Genomic DNA, 17,080 nt, shown 5'->3' with positions numbered 1-17,080 from the left:
TTAGATAAATATGAATCCGGGTGCTTTCCTCCATTAACATTCATTGTGTGTCATCACAGCTGGTGGATGGTAGTTTCCTTTTTTTCTTAATTACCAAAATAGTGTTTGCTACCTAGAATAAAATAATAAACGTTAAAAATGTATATAAAGAAAACATAATGCAAGTCTTTCCTTACTGCCCCCAACTCTCCAGAGTTAACAGTTTGGCATTTATCCTTCCAGACCTTTCCAGGTGGAAATGCTATATGGACCCGCACAACTGTCCTCATTGTTTTCAGCCTCTGTCTGTCCTGACTGGCTGGTTTCTCTCCTGCCTACGTAAAATTTATCGTTCGTTTAGGGGAAAACATTTTGCATCTTTACCCGTGATGTTCTCTCTTCATCACCTGTGTATTGTCGGTCTTCCCTGCCAGTTTGTATGCATTTATGTTACTGGTGCTGACTGCCCCTGGTGTTCTGTAGGATGGCCGTGTTACCGTGCATTACGCGTTGCTGGAGTCACCTAGAGAAGGCATCTTGCCTGACAGGTGTGTGATTCTTCTCACTGAAAGATCCTACCATCTTCTTCTTCTTTAGAACCTGAAGGCAGCGGACACTGACCCCACCGCTCCTCCTTACGACTCTCTGCTGGTGTTTGACTATGAAGGGAGTGGCTCCGAAGCTGCTAGTCTGAGCTCCTTGAACTCCTCAGAGTCAGACCAGGACCAGGACTATGACTACCTGAACGAATGGGGCAATCGCTTCAAGAAGCTGGCGGACATGTACGGCGGCGGCGAGGACGACTAGGGGACTTGAGGCAAATGGGGAAGGAGAAGGGTCCTTAAGCCATTGGTGGAAAATGCAGGGGGAAGAATGGTTTTCCAGCGCCCTTCACTTGAGATGAGTTTCCGGGGAAGAGAGACTGCTCGGTGATGCAGTTAGAATAGTTAGGATTACCACTTTAGAGATCTAATCTGTGTGTATTAGAATGATTTTGACCTCTTACTTGAAGCTTTTTTTCTTTCATCGTTCTTTAAATGGTGATGCTGCCCATAGACCCCCCCCCCACATGTTTAATATTTCAAAAGAATAGCTTCAGTCTCCAGGAGATTGTGTTAGCAACTTACAGATTTTCGTCTCATTTTTTTAGAGTAAGGGAAGACTCACCTGCCCTATTTTGTGTGTATGTGTATGTACATATGTGTAATTATTTTTAATCTGTGTTCTTTTTTTCTCCTATCAGTGCACTGGTGTCCCCTGTTGTAATACCCACTCTTACTCCTCCTGAACTTCTGTTGCCCCAGACAAGAGTTCTCTGTTGGAGAAATTGTTGGGCCCTTTCAGGGTAGGAGACTTGGTCTTAGTCTGGCTATAGTGTGACTGAGTATCATGGACTCCTAAGACCTTTGATGGATCTCCTTTTTAATTTCTTAAGTACATAACTTGAAATTGGTGTCCACCCACTTACTTGTTCTGCATAAGTATGTTTGTTATGTGTATGTCCTTATGGAGGTACTTTGGTTCTCAACAGGGAGCACTGAGCAGAAAAGGTGATGAGTTTTCAGGTACCACTCAACTTCTCATGTTCATTTATCACTCAAAAGAGTGATCTGTTTTGACATTTAAGATAGTGCCCAAGTGCCGCAGCTGAAGGCAGAAGGAGGTTTGTCACAGCTGAGGGCAGCACGAGAAACGGGCTTGGAGGTGGCAGGAGAGATGTGTCACTGATCCTGGCAATTTAGCAAACGGAGACTGTGAATGATTGAGGTGGCTCTGCCTCTGTTCTGAAAATTCTGAAGAATGGAAGAACGTCAGCATGCGTGTCCTGTCAGGGTCCTCATGCCAGAGTTTGTACCTGAAACCCAGAATCCCCAAGTGCCTGCTTTTGTTGATGTCTACAGAAAATGGTTCATCTGGACACATCTGCCGCAAATTCCAAGCGTGTGTAGAAAACCAAGAATATTTAGGAAATCCGATTTTTCCCCCTGAGGAACAGAAAGAAAATGTGCCCTGAAGGGTGTTAGCATGGGGAGGATAGAGAGAACTTTGATTTGGATCTTCTTCTAACTGAAATGCAAACTTCAAGAAACTTGACAACCACGGAGAACAATTTTATCTGAATTTCTTTACTGTCTGTCAGCTGTTTTTCAAAGGAAAAAAAAAATCATCCTTGCAATCACTTGGAATTCTCTTGATTTTTCAGCAGTTTAAACTCCAGTGTAGACCTGTGTAGAGAATGCTACTACAGTTTTGAGTGTATATGTGTGTGGGTATGGATAATTTTTGTATTTTCTTTTGGGGTGGAAAAGGAAAACAACTTAGGCTGAGGAAATTCTTCAATATTCATTTTTATAAATTTTATTAAAGAATTTTGTTAAACCATTGTCAAACACTTGTTTTATTTCATTACACCACAGTTCCAGGCAAGACTAGGGGTCATTGAATCCCCTGAAAACGTGGAGGAGTCTTCATGTTGAAACGACTCCTTCAGAGCTCGGTGTCATTCTATTGTGGGCAGAGGGGGGGAAACTGCATTCCGAATGTCACTTTATTTGAAGACTATCTATCCATGTGGTATGTGGAGAAACATTTAAAATTCTCTTGTCAATGGAAAAACTGGGAACAGAGCTGAGGGAGCTCCGCGGAGCTTCAGACAACATTCAGTTGATCAGCAAAGTTTGTATAATCCAATGTCCACCAGCAGGGAAGACTCTGGCCCCCTCCCCCAGAGACATGGGGCAATTTCTGTAGCTACTTTGATGGTGGTGACTGAGGAGGTGCTACTGGCATCAAGTCAAGGCCAGAGTCGCTACCTGATAACCTGGCAGCACATGGGTAGCCACATACAGCAGAGACCAGCAGGGTCAAAATGTCAGTGGTGCTTCTGTTGAAAAACCCTGTTGTCTGACTTTCCCTTGTGGGAGGGGTAGAATTGTGTGTGTGTGTGTGTGTGTGTGTGTGTGTACACTTTCTTTTTTTTACGTGGTGGTGAATTGTATAGATCTTCCTCAACTTGGATGTGGCTACCTGCCAATAAACCATTGTAAGTTGAGAATATGTCAAAAATGCATATAATACGCCTAATCCACCAGACATGATAGCTGAGCGTAACCAACTTTCAGTGTGCTCAGAACACTTACTTTACTCCAGTTGAGTAAAATCGTTTCGCACAAAACCTACTTTTCTTTCAAGATTTTTTTATTTATCGGATAGAGAGATCACAAGTAGGCAGAGAGGCAGGCAGAGAGAGAGGGAAAAGCAGGCTCTCCACTGAGCAGAGAGCCCGATGCGGGGCTCAATCCCAGGACCCTGGGATCATGACTTGAGCCCGAAGACAGAGGCTTTAACCCACTGAGCCACCCAGGTGCCCCAAAACCCATTTTATTTTACCACATGTGTTGAATAACTAGTGTGATTTATTGAATATGGACAGTGACAGTGAGAAACTGAATGGTTTTAAGTGTGTTGGTTGTGTACTTTTCCTGATCACAGGACCGACAGCATCACTAGAGAGCCAACCATATCTCAGGAGCCCAGGAAACCCAGGAAAACATCAAAATTTGAAGTATAGTTTCTACAGAATATGTTACTTTCAAGGATACAGTTCAGTGATACTAAGTACATTCAAAATGTATGACCATCACCTCTGTTCCCAGGACCTCTGCATCAACCCAAACAAATGCTATAACTGGACAATAACTCCCTGTTACTCCCCTCCGAGCCCCCACGCCTTCTGTTCTGCTTACTGTCGTCATGAATTTGACTCTGCTCGGTGTTTCATGTAAGAGGTGTCATGTGATCCATGCACTTTTAAAAGTGGCTTGTTTCACTCGGCCTTAAGGTTCCCAGGGCCACCTGTATTACAGCACCCGTCAGGACTGCATATTTCATTATGCGTAAGTATGCCTCCTGTTACGGACCTACGCATCTTGGGTGGTTTCTACCTTGTGGCTGTTGTGAATGCTGCTGCAGTGAACACTAGCATATGAAAGCTGTTTTCGATTCTGGCTATCTGCTAGGTTATATTGGAAATTCTATGTATAGTTTGAGAAGCTGCCAATGTATAGACATAGATTCAGTCCAGGAGTAAAAATTTAAAATCCATAAAAGACTTTTTTATTTTAGGGGCACCTGAGTGGCTCAGTGGGTTAAAGCCTCTGCTTTCAGCTCAGGTCATGATCCCAGGGTCCTGGGATTGAGCCCTGCTTCAGGATCTCTGCTCGGCAGGGAGCCTGCTTCCCTTCCTCTCTCTTTGCCTACTTATGATCTCTCTGTGTCAAATAAATAAAATCTTTACAAAATTTTAAAAAAAGACTTTTTATTTTAAATGGGGCAAAAAAAAATTTTTTTTAAGATTTTTATTTGAGAGAGAGCAAGCGTGAGCAGGGAGAGGGGCAGAGGAAGAAGAAGCAGACTCCCCGCTGAGCAGGGACCCTGATGTGATGGTGGGCTTGATCCCAGAACCCTGGGATCATGACCTGAGCCAAAGACAGATGCTTAACTGACTGAGCTACCCAGATGCCCCAGAAATTGGGCAAATTTTAATACAGATCTTGGAGTAGATGATATTCCTGAATAAATACAAGTTTTCTTGGGGACATAGTTTACTAGGAGAACCTCATTTGAAGATAAATGATGATGAATTTAGAGATAAAGTTGTGACATGTGGAAATGAATGGTTCAACAAAGAAGTATGTCAGGAGTGGTAGTACAAAGGCAAGTGTGATGAAATGAGCATGACGACTGAATCAGCTGAAGGGCATTAAATCAGGTGAAGGGTATGCAAGTGTTCATGTACTAGCCTTTCAGTATTTTTTTTTCAGGTTTGAAGTATTTCAGAATTGAAAGTTGGAGAGAAATAAGGAAGCCAGTAATAAAACCTTGCATAGATAGTCAAATGATACTCTACAAGGGTGCTAAGACAACTTAGTGATTTGGCAAGTTTATGCATTATGCTATGTTCACCACAAGTGTAGCTGCCTTCTGTCCTGTTCTATTGCTATTTCGGTATCACCACTTTCCTCATGCTCTGCTAAAGGACAGTGTTTTTTGTTTTTTCAAAGATTTTATTTATTTGTTTCATAGCACAAGCCAGCAGAGCTGGCAGGCAGAGGGAGAGGAGAAGCAGAGAGCTGGATGGCAGGCTCTATTCCAGAACCCTGGGATCATGCCCTGAGCCGAAGGCAGATGCTTAACCAGCTGAGCCTCCCGGGCCCCCCAGGACAGCGTTTTCAACAAACAGTGCTGGAAACATTGGTTGTCCACATGCAAAAGAATGAAATTAGATGTATTGTTATACCATATATAAGAAACAAACTCAAAATGGATCAAAGACCCAAAATGTACAGGTTAAACCTACAAAACCCTCAGGAAAATAGACATCATGATGCTGGGTTTGGCATTATGTTGTACTTTTCTTATAATTAAAAACATGAGTGGTGCCTGAGTGGCTCAGCAGTTAAGTATCTCCCGCTCCGGTCATGATCCCAGTGTCTTGGATTGAACCCTACGTTGGGTTTCCTGCTCTGTGGGAAGCCTGCTTCTCCTTCTCCCCCTGCTTGCATTCTCTCTTCCTGTCTCTGCTAAATAAATAAAATCCTAAAAAAGGGAAAAACAAAATACGATGAGATCAAATAAAATGGTTCTATAGAAAACAATGTTTACAAAGTACCTACTACATGCAGAGGGTTACACCAGTCACACCAGTGACTCGTGAGAGACAACAGAGAATGTGATTTGAGCCTGTTTTCCTCTTGCTGGTTCTGGCGAGGTCTGACGATGTCTGACAAGATCTGACGCCGTTACATTATGCCGAGGTCTGACGAACTCTGTCTAAGGAGGTAGTCTTTGGAGAAGACACATTCCCCCGGGAGCTTGAGTTCGAATCCTGATTCTGACCTTTCCACCTATGGGCTTAGGTAAGCTACTTGATCTCTCTCTATCTCCATTTCCGTATCTCCACAGCGAGAACTGGACCTACTTCATGGGGTGATTGTGGGCTCTGAGTTGGTACGCATAAAGCATTCAGAAGAGGGCCTGGCGCATGGCAGTGTTCTCTTAAATGTGAGCTCGTTTTTATTATTGAATAAGGGGCACAGCGAGGGAGTTTGGAGTGGAGAGAATCACTTAAGCAAACGCAGGGTATTAGGAGAGTAAAGGCCAAGTGTTCTGTTTTGGGCTGGATTTAGTGGGTTGGACAGAACCACTGAAGTGTGATTAGGACAACTATGTGACCCAAAGTGGCATTCTGTGAAGGTGCGTCCGTTTGCAGGACTGAGGAGTTGGCCTTGACGGGTGGTGGGGGGTGAGGGGGTGGGGGGATGGGTACCTTGAGACAATAGAAAGCCTCTGGCTGTTGAAATAAGAACAAAGGGATCCAGAATAGAGCACTGTAAAGAGGATTTTTTTCTGGACTCCCCTTATCTGCCTAAAAGCAGAGTGTCCTGAACAAATTCATCAGCCGTCAGTTCCCTCCCAGGGAGTTTCATAAGCAGGGAGGTTTGAGTCCTCCTACCGGAGATGAGACATTGGCACCCCAGGAAAAGAAATCACCTGAACAGGGGCACCTGGGTGGCTCAGTGGGTTGAGGGTCTGACTCAATTTTGGCTCAAGTCATGATCTCAGGGTCCTGAGATTGAGCCCTGTGTTGCCCCCCACCTCTGCTCAGCATGGAGTCTACTTCAGATATCCTTGAGCGCTCTCTCTCCCCCTCTGTCCCACACCCCTGCTCTTGTGTGTGAGGTCTCTTTCAAAAACAACCACCTAAACAGATGTTGCCACAAAAATCCTATCTCCCATCTCATTCATCTTTTCTTATAATCATTTGTTTGCCCCCCACACACCCTTTCTCTAGTAATATGGAGTATAAACCCCATATTTATTTATTTATTTATTTATTTATTTGAGAGAGAGAGAGAGAGATCACAGTAGACACAGAGGCAGGCAGAGAGAGAGAGAGAGAGGGAAGCAGGCTCCCTGCTGAGCAGAGAGCCGGATGCGGGACTCGACCCCAGGACCCTGAGATCATGACCTGAGCCGAAGGCAGCGGCTTAACCCACTGAGCCACCCAGGTGCCCTAAACCCCATATTCTGACTGTCCTTTGGAGTTACCTTTTTCTGTGAGCTCCCTTGGATGTGAATAAAAACCTGTCTTTTCTCTCACTAATCTGTCTTTTGTCAGTTTAATTCCCAGGCCTCCCTACTGAGAAGCCAAGAGGACAGAGGTAAGTTCTTCCTCTCCCATAAATATCTGATCAATACTTACGAGTGGTAATACAGAGAAAAAAATCATTCCTTTAAAATAGTTGAAAATTGTGGTGCCTGGCTGGCTCAGCCTGTAGGGCACGAGAATTTTGATCTTAGGGTTGTATGTACACCCACCCCATATTGGGTGTAGAGAGTACTTAAAATCTTTAATTTTTAAAAATGCCCTAAAAATAAAGTAAGTGAAAAATTAATGAGCTTCGGGACTCCTTCTTTGTGGAGCCGTGAGAATGATCACAGTGAGTCAAGTTTTGACAAGGGTAGGGTAGGAGTTTAGGGGTGAGTTAGAGAAAATGGGGTGCAGCCACTCCAATTCTTCCATGGCTTCAGAAGATAAGTACCCATATGAACTTTTAATTTGCTCTGGTCTTTACTGGGAATTATGTTTCTGTCAAACAGCCACTGATAACTGTTGAGTGCCATTAGACTTGTTAGTTCTCTGGGTTGAGGCAAGCAGATCCCAATCAGCTTGGGTAAGATGTTTAACTGCTGTCCCTCAAGTCCCTGATAATGGTCAACTTCATGTTGGTCAACTTCAAATGAATGGAATCCGCTTTCTGTGAATGCAGACCTCAGTATGTCTTGAACATTCCCGGATGGATGGTTCGTTGCCGGGAAGCAGCAGCCTCTCTCATAGAGCTCTTGTGCATGTTGGTTGTGGTGGATATTTAACAGCATATTGCGAGGGAGTTTCCCCACTATACTTGAGTGTTTTAACAAAGCTGCCCAGAGCAAACCAAGGAAGGGGCTGCCAGAACCCAGTTCTATAAACTAAAATCCTCGAAGTGTAAATACCGGATTCTAAGGATGTAGGGTAATTAAAAGCCAATTTTAATGATTTTTTAAAAGTCAGGCCAAGCTTGAGAATGCTTCCCTTTTTTCAGATGCAGAACCTATTTATAACCCTACAGGCTCCAGGCATGCCTCCAGCATCCTATTTTTAAGTGGTATTATGTGATATTAAGCGGCATCCATTTTTTTTGCTGGAAAAATTTTATAAGATTTTTATGACACTGCCTTTGAAATTAGGCGTATTATTTTGGGGTGTCTGAGCCTTTAGTGCCCAAGTGACAAAATCTGGTGCCATAATGCTTTGGGATAAAGGGTTCTCGGCTCGGGGGCCCTTCTTACCATGTTTTGTAAATCACACCAGTACCACCCTTAGACTTGGCTAGTAGGGTTCCCATCCTGGGTCGCCTGCTTTATAGGTCCCACCTGAGCTCCTCCATGATGAGTATCTTTATGAACACGCCAGGAATATGCCAGTCCTAGGGTAATTGCCTACCCCAAATCCTCACCTTTCTCCCAGGCCTCACTCCCAACTTCTGGGACTTGAGAATTTCCTCTTCAGCCATCTCTAACCTGCTATCATTGCTGTGTGAACCTCTTCAGTTGGTGTGCCCTCTGAGAGGTACCTATGCCTGCTGTGTGTGTACCCCTAACCCTGGCGGGGGGCAAGTGGTAGTTTCTTAGGGGTGTGTACACATCTAGGCGGTGGTGTCCATTTGTGTGAATTCAGGATGGAGACACTAGTGAGGAGAAAACAGGGTCGGGCCAGAGGTGGGGGGCTGGCTTCCCCCCTAGTGCCACATCTAATATGGAACTCTGAGGCCAAGTCTGACAAGTCTCAATTCCAACCTGGTACATTTTTCCAAAGGAGAATAGGGCAGCCCTCCCTGATCTCCTCCCTCTTTGGGAGCTTTGTGTTACCGTTCAATAAACTTTGCTTTGCTGCCCACCAAAAAAACCAAAAACAAAGTAGGAGAACAGGAGATGTTTTATTTTAGTCGTTAGTTTGATTTGTACTTTGAAATACTTAGGCATATGATATGAAGGCTTCCACTTGTATTTCTACCCTAATGCCCACAAATCTTAGGGGTAGGTCTTTCCTACACAATGCTTTACACCCACTTCACTAAATGTTTAGTATCTTGAAATGACCTTAAAGTTTTTGGTTTTGAGCTTTTGGTTTGTTGTTGTTTTTTTTTTTTTTCCAGTGGCCCTTATGAGGGAGACCTTAAATTTTTTATTACCTAAAATGAACTTGATTACACACATAACTGAAGAAAAATTGACAGTCTAGGGTGCGATATCCAACAACAATGAAAAGATTGATGTGATAATTTCAGGGGTCATCTATTTGCCCTTCAAAAATGTTTTTCTGGGGTGCCTGGGTGGCTCAGTGGGTTAAAGCCTCTGCCTTCGGCTCGGGTCGTGATCCCGGGGTCCTGGGATCAAGCCCCACATCGGGCTCTCTGCTCAGCGAGGAGCCTGCTTCCTCCTCTCTCTCTGCCTGCCTCTCCACCTACTTGTGATATCTCTCTGTCAAATAAGTAAATAAAATCTTTAAAAAATGTTTTTCCAATTAAAAAATATTTTGACAGGATTTTATTTGAAGAGATGGAGAGTAAAATACAGGCACAATTTTTAAAGCATCCCCCTCCATGACAGACAATGCTAAATACCTCAGAACAGTATCACTTTAACTCCCTAGGATAGCTTTGTAAAAAGAGTCCTGTATCTGCTCACTTTAGAGAGGAAGAAATGGTTGATGGATTTGGCCTGGAGCCGGAAGTCCTGGGAGTGCCAGGAGGGGTCTGAGAAAGGAGTTTAAAGGACCAGCTTCGTTCTCCAGTGATAGGGGCTGGCAGTAGAGCCCATCCTAATTCCTAAGACTTCCAGCAGCTAAATGTTGAAGGGCAGTCCTCAGTAGTGAACTCAGCCTAGCTCAGGGGATCTCAAGGAGAGGCAGGACTGCCCATCTGGGAGAACTTCCGGAAAGTGGTTTGAGAATGATTGAGAGATTATTGACCTTTAGTGAAGGGAGAGGCAGGCACACACTGAGGTCTTACCCTCAGAAGTACTCTGCTAGATTTGTAGCATGACTTTCAGACTACATGAGTTCAGACTGTTCAGGGGCTCCTGTGTGGCTAAGTCAGGTAAGCATCTTGCTCTGGTCTTGATCTCAGAGTGGTGGGTTCAAGCCCCATGTAGTGACCTCAAGTTTGTAGGGTTGGCCCAGTGTGGGATTCCAGTCTCAGATGGGATGCTGCTTGAGATTCTCTTCCTCTCCCTCTCCCTCTGCCCCTCCACAGCTTTCTCTCTCTAAAATGAGTAAGTCTGGAAAAAAAAAAAAAGTCCCACCAGTAATCACATAGGTGAAAACCTGTCTCTGATGGTCTGACTCTCAAATGAATGCATTCTGCATTCATTCTGCATTAACATTCTGAAGAGGGCAGTGGGGGGCATGATTTTAATATACACAGAATTTCCCAAGAATGTAAAAAGAACAAAGATTTAAATTTTATTGGGAACTGTAATTGGCCCATTTCAAATATTATATCACTAGTAGCAATACTTGTAGCTATTCAAAATGGACGCGTTTGTGTGTAGCACTTCTTTAATTTTTTTAAAGTAGACTCCACACCCAAAGTGGGGCTTGAACTCAGGACCCTGAAATTAAGAATCACATGCTCTACCAACTGAGCCAGCTAGGCACCCCCAGTACTTGTTTTTAAATATCACTCATAAAGAAATTCAACAATATGTTTATTTATTTGTCAGAGAGAAAGAGAGAGAGAGCAACAGAGAGCGCACAGGCAGAGTGGCAGGCAGAGGCGGAGAGAGAAGCAGGCTCCCTGTGGAGAAAGGAGACCTATGCAGTACTCTATCCCAACACCGTGGGAAAATGACCTGAGCCGAAGGCAGCGGCTTTACCAACTGAGCCACCCAGGCGTTCCTAGAAATTCAACAATATTTAGTTGAATATTGTTTTATGTATCCAAACTTCATTATAATAGGCACAGCATCTGTTTACTTCACTATGTCTTTTGGTGCTTGGGTACCCGATTATTTTCATACTGATAGGTATTATTTCATGATCAGCTACTGTCCTCTCCGTTCTTCATTTGGTGTTTAATCATATTGAATTTCTGAAATTGTGCGTGTAGGCAGGTTGCGTTAGCTGTTTTTTTCCCCCCAGCGGAGTAAAAAGGGGCCTGAGAAACTATTTGTAAAAGGCCCATCCTACAGCATCGGCCCCGCCCTAAGGCCCCACCCCTTGCAGCGGGCCCCGCCCCTCGCGCCTCCGCCACATTCAATATGGCGGCCATTGCGGTCGGCTCAGGCGCTTGAGCAGGTCGCCAGTGGCGCGTTCCACTCCAGTCATGGCGGCCCCCGGACAGGCACCGGGCGGCGAGGCTCTGGGTACCTGCGGTCTGGAGAGCATTCTGGAAGCGCTGAAGCTGCTGCTGAGCCCGGGAGGTGAGAGGACGGATCTCGGCGCGGGGCTGCACTCTCAGGGCCGCCAGTCTTCCCGGGCTGCCCTGACTTCCATAGTGTGCGCCCCTCGGGCCCTCCCTGGAACCCCCAGCTCTGAGGCCGCCCGGCCCCGCTCCCGGGGACTTCGGGCATTGTCCGGCCAGCCTCATTTTACTTGAGGAAGCCCAAGATCAAAAAGGGGATGGGATCCGCAGAATACTGATGGTAACCGACGTCTCTTGAGCGCTTATCTTGTGCCAGGCACTCACTATTAAGCGCCCTGGGTACATGGTTCCATTCAGTCCTTACTGTCAGCCTCTGAGGTAGGGACTGCGGCAAGAGTTTAGAAAAGGTTAGACTCTTGTGACGCGGAACGGGAGGTTCATCCTCTTGAATGCGCAGGGTTTAATGTGGATGCAGATTTATACAGAATGCCGAGGCGTACAAAAAAGGAAGCAGTGGTGTTTGAGCTGGGTTTGGGGAGAGTATTTAGGGATATAGTCTGTAGGAGGGACTTAGAGTCACTTCTATCTTGACAAGACCTCCAGGGTTAGAATCTGAAGGGACCTTAGCAGTGGTTCAACCTGGCACTGTCTTTTTACACCTGAGGACACTTAAGACTCACTGAAGATACTAAGTAACCCGCCTCAGATCATGTGGTCAAATTAGGGGCAGAACACAGACCCAGAATTGAGGTCTGCTGAATTCCATTCTCAGATAAAAGGTAGATAGATTATTCGGTATGGAGCCTCTGCTGTTTCCGAAGCTTTGAGAAAGGACACAACTGTGTGTGTGCAGGAAGGGGTTTCTAGGGTGAGCAGGGTAAGGTACATGAAAGGCCATGAGGTGACTGTTAAAAGTCTCAGATTTTGCGATAACCGCCCCCCCCCCCCCCGCCATCAAATGCACAAATTCCCACAAACATTGTACCATACCTGGGAGAAGTGAAAAGAGGTCATTCATAATAGTAACTGAGAGCCTACTAAGTGTCAGACCCAATAGTATGCTGTTTACATGTATATTATTTAATCCTCATGACAGTCCCATGAGATAGGTATTACTTGTATTTTCTTTAACAGCTGTAGAACCAAGGCTCAGGTACATTTCCAGGTTGGTACAGTGTCAGTCTAGTAAGTGGTAGAGTCCGGATTTTTTTTTTTTTTTAAGATTTTATTTATTTGAGAGAGCGTACACAGAGGGAGAAGTATGTTCCCTGCTGAGCAGGGAGCGGGACTGGGGGCTTGATTCCAGGACCCTGGGATCTGCTGAACTGATGCCCAACTGACTGAGCCACTCAGGTGCCTGAGCCAGGATATTTTTTATTTTTATTTTTCAAGTAGGCTCTATGCCCAGTGTGGGACTTGAACTCAAGACCCCAAGATCAAAAGTGGCATGCTCTATCCACTTAGTCAAATGGCTATAGCTAGGATGGTTTTTAAATTTTTTTAATTTATTTTATTTTTTTTTAATTTTTTTTTTTTAAGATTTTATTTATTTATTTGACAGAGAACACAAGTAGCAGAGAGGCAGGCAGAGAGAGAGAGAGAGAGAAGCAGGCTCTGCACTGAGCAGAGAGCCCAATGCGGGGCTCGATCCCAGGGTCCTGGGATCATGACCTGGGCCGAAGGCAGAGGCTTCAACCCGCTGAGCCACCCAGGCGCCCCTTTAATTTATTTTAAATAAATACCAGTACCAGTATAAGTACCAGTATAGTTAATATACAGTGTTACATTAGTTTCAGGTGTACAGTGTAGTGATTCAGCCGTTCTATACAACACCTGCGAATCATCACCCCAACTATACTCCTTAATCCCCATCACCTGTATCACCCATTCTTCCATCCACCTCCCCCCTGGTAACCATCAGTTTTCCTTTATAGCTAAGAGTCTGTTTCTTGTTTGTCTGTCCGTCTGTCTCTCTTTGCTTGTTTTTGCTAGTTTCTTTCTTAAATTCCACATAGGAGTGAAATCATATGGTATTTGTCTTTCTCTGACTTACTTTGCTTAGCATTATTTATACTCTCTAGCTCCATCCATATTGTTGAGCATGGCAAGATTTCATTCTTTTTCATGGCTGAGTGAAACACACACATCCCCCACATCTTTACCCATTCATCTATTGATGGATAACATTTGGGCTGCTCCCATAATTGGGCTATTGTAAATAATGCTGCAGTAAGCATAGGGGTTCATATATCCTTTTGAATTAGTGTTTGAGTATTCTCTGGGTAAATACCCAGTAGTGTGATTACTGGATTGTAGGGTAGTTCTATTTTTAATTTTTAAAAAAATTTTACTTTTTAAAATTTTTAATATTTTGAGGAACCTTCATACTGTTTAGTTCTACATTGGCTGTACCAGTTTGCATTCCCACCAACAGTGCAAGAGGGTTGCTTTCTCTCTGCATCCTCGCCAATACTTTCTTACGTTTTTTTATTTTAGCTGTTGTGACAGGTATGAAGTGGTATCTCATTGTAGTTTTGATTTGCATTTCTCTGATGATGAGTGATGTTGAATATCTTTTCATGTGTCAGTCATCAGGATAGCTTTTTTTAAGTTTATTTAATTTTTTTAGTAATCTCTACACCAAACATGGGACTGAAACTCACATCCCCAAGATCGGGAGTGATTCTACACTTGCTCTTCAACAGAGCCAGCCAGGCACCCCCGGATGTCTTTTTTGGAGAAATGTTTGTTCATGGAGTCTGCCCATTTTAAATTGGGTTATTTGTTTTTTGGGTGTTGAGTTGTATAAGTTCTTTATATATTTTGGATACTTTTGTTTTTTTCATAGAGCCAGTATTTGAACTCCGATGCCTTCCACTATAGTATGATAACTATACTACTTTGCACTAATGAAGAAGTAAACTGCAAAATAAAGTCTAAACTTGTTAATTGAGAGGTCACTTGTCTAGCAACTCAATCTAGAAATGACTGACAACGAGGTTAAATGAGCAAAAAATCTGGAAGTAATCTGTCACAAAGCACATACATGCAAAGCACATTTTATTTTATTTTTTTTTAAAGATTTTATTTATTTATTTGAGAGAGAAAAAGAGAGAGAGAGAATGAGAAGGGGGAGGGTCAGAGAAAGAAGCAGACTCCTTGCCAAACAAGGAGTCCAATGTGGGACTCTGTCCTGGGACTCCAGGATCATGACCTGAGCCAAAAGCAGTGGCTTAACCAACTGAGCCACCCAGGTGCTTGCAAAGCACATTTATAAAAGACCCTCTCTAAATCTTGAAGAATACGGGCCCAGCGTGCTTCCGCTGTACGACTCTGCTTAAATCTCGAAGAATATGTGGTGGAATAACATACATACTTGTACTCATTTAACATACAGGAATTCAAGCATTCCTTTTTGAAAAAGTTTACTGTGGTAAATGATAAGATGTTGCACATATAGTCTGTTATGTATTGTTTGCCTCTGCCTGCTGTTTCTTTTTATCATATCAGCTGCTGAAGGAATTGAAAACACTTCTGTGCATCATGAATATTCAGATGTCTCTGATGGACTGAGGGTATTGAGAAGTCAGGATGAAAGTAGTGGCCAAAATTATATCCAGCTGGATTAAACTCTTTTTGATTTGCCTTTAAATTTGATGCCCTTTAGGGCTGGCACCTGGGTGGCTCAGTGGGTTATAGCCTCCTCTACCTTCGGCTCGGGTCATGATCCCAGGGTTGTGGGATCGAGCCCCACATCGGGCTCTCTGCTCAGCGGGGAGCCTCCTTCCTCCTCTCTCTCTCTGCCTGCCTCTCTGCCTACTTGTCTGTCAAACAAAATAAATTTGACTCCCTTTGAGGTAATACTTACTGGGAGTCTTCTGTATATAGTAGCCTGACCTTACTGCTACTGGAGAAACAAAATTACATAAAAATTTATGCTCCCAAGTATCTTGTCTGTTTGGGGAGATGGTACTATGCATATAGACCAAGAGAGATTAAACATGGCGGGATAATGCTAGTGGTGAAGGATGCTGCAGATAGCACCCGGATCGGGGAGTAGTTAGCAGGAGTGGAGCTGTGGAGGTCTGTAAGAGGAAGAGGAATTCAGTCTCGATGGGAATTAAACAGAAAGGAAGAAAGATGCCAGTGGTCTTTCACTTTTGAGCCATGAAATACTCTACATCAAGCATTTTCTCTTCCTCTGCCTTCCATTTCTATTCTCAGTCATGGGGCACATAATAGTTATCTCTACCTCTTTTGTTAGGAAATGTGTTAAGCAGAATTTGAAAGGGGGTTGTCAATTTTTTTTTTTTAAGATTTATTATTTCCAGGGGTGGGGAGGGGCAGAGGGAGAACAAGGGAGAGAATCTCAGGTACACTCTGTGTAGAGCCCAACACAGGTATCAGTTCCATGACCCTGAGATCACGACCTGAGCCAAAATCAGGAGTCGGAAGCTTAACCGACTGAGCCACATAGGGGTTTGTCAATTTTAGTGAAGTTTTATTTGTAAGAAATGGAAACCGTCTCAGCAATATTTTTCCTGACTATGAATTTTTTCTATACTAAATATATATTCAGTGAACTCTGTCATTAAATTTGAATTACATTGTCAGGAAGGAGCTGGAAATCTTGATAATTTGTAAATAATGAAGCTGTACCACACTTAATTTTGCATGCCATATTGCTTTGCACTTTGAACATAATAAAAAGTACTACACAAACTGTGGAGTCTGATTTTAAATGTCACACAGCATAGGCATTTAAATTGGTGATTGGGAGGAATAAATAACGTTGGTTGCCTGAGAGCGGCATTTCCCGAAGTATGATAGGGATGGTTTTAGGTGGTACATAGAAGCATTTTGAGGCTCTGTCGTGTAGTGTAGTGATCAAGAGCTAACTTACCAGGGAGAGTGGTATTGTTTTGATTTTTACAAATCTCTTTAGCATCTGGCTTATTAGAAGACAGCTGGATTTTCATATTCGCTTCACTGTTTAGTCTGTCACGATGGGTTGTTTTGATTGAAATAGATGAAGAAAATCTAAACCCTCATAGATATGTAGTTGGAAAAGGAAGAACTCAATGGCCTTTTCCAATAATTGTGTATATTTTCTCGTAGTGTACTGAAACTGAACAAGAGGTAATTTCTTTTTTTACATTTTTTTTATTTTTTAAAGATTTTTTTTTTATTTGTCAGAGAGAGAGAAAGAGCGAGCGCACAGGCAGAGTGGCAGGCAGAGTCAGAGGGAGAGGCAGGCTCCCTGCGGGGCAAGGAGCCTGATGTGGGACTCGATCCCAGGATGCTGGGATCATGACCTGAGCCGAAGGAAGCTGCTTAACCAACTGAGCCACCCAGGCGTCCCCAAGAGGTAATTTCTTTTTTTTTTTTTTTTTTTTTTTTTTTTTTTTTTTAAGATTTATTTATTTGACAGAGAGAAATCACAAGTAGACAGAGAGGCAGCCAGAGAGAGAGAGAGAGAGGGAAGCAGGCTCCCTGCTGAGCAGAGAGCCCGATGCGGGACTCGATCCCAGGACCCTGAGATCATGACCTGAGCCGAAGGCAGCGGCTTAATCCACTGAGCCACCCAGGCGCCCCCAAGAGGTAATTTCTTAAAGGTTAGTTGGGATATGGAA

At 43.7% G+C, this 17,080-nt stretch overlaps 2 protein-coding genes across 3 annotated transcripts in view; both read left to right on the top strand.

Moving 5' to 3' along the window:
• The window catches only part of CDH1 (cadherin 1), an 83,519-nt gene extending 81,150 nt beyond the window's left edge, over nucleotides 1-2,369 (top strand). Inside the window, exon 16 of the mRNA XM_059153711.1 lies at nucleotides 577-2,369. Within this exon, the coding sequence (XP_059009694.1) occupies nucleotides 577-786 (210 nt within the window). The 3' untranslated portion in view covers nucleotides 787-2,369. The remainder of the gene's footprint in view (nucleotides 1-576) is intronic.
• An 8,966-nt stretch (nucleotides 2,370-11,335) lies between these two features.
• Nucleotides 11,336-17,080, top strand: part of TANGO6 (transport and golgi organization 6 homolog) — a 185,958-nt gene continuing 180,213 nt past the window's right edge. For both annotated transcript variants that reach the window (XM_059153126.1, XM_059153124.1), the window contains exon 1: nucleotides 11,336-11,505. In XM_059153126.1, the coding sequence (XP_059009109.1) occupies nucleotides 11,409-11,505 (97 nt within the window). In that variant the 5' untranslated portion in view covers nucleotides 11,336-11,408. The remainder of the gene's footprint in view (nucleotides 11,506-17,080) is intronic.

Source organism: Mustela lutreola, chromosome 16, assembly GCF_030435805.1.
Source record: "Mustela lutreola isolate mMusLut2 chromosome 16, mMusLut2.pri, whole genome shotgun sequence".
Lineage (NCBI taxonomy): Eukaryota > Metazoa > Chordata > Mammalia > Carnivora > Mustelidae > Mustela > Mustela lutreola.
Note: the sequence above shows the minus strand (reverse complement) of the source record. Positions and strands in the feature narration are given on the sequence as shown.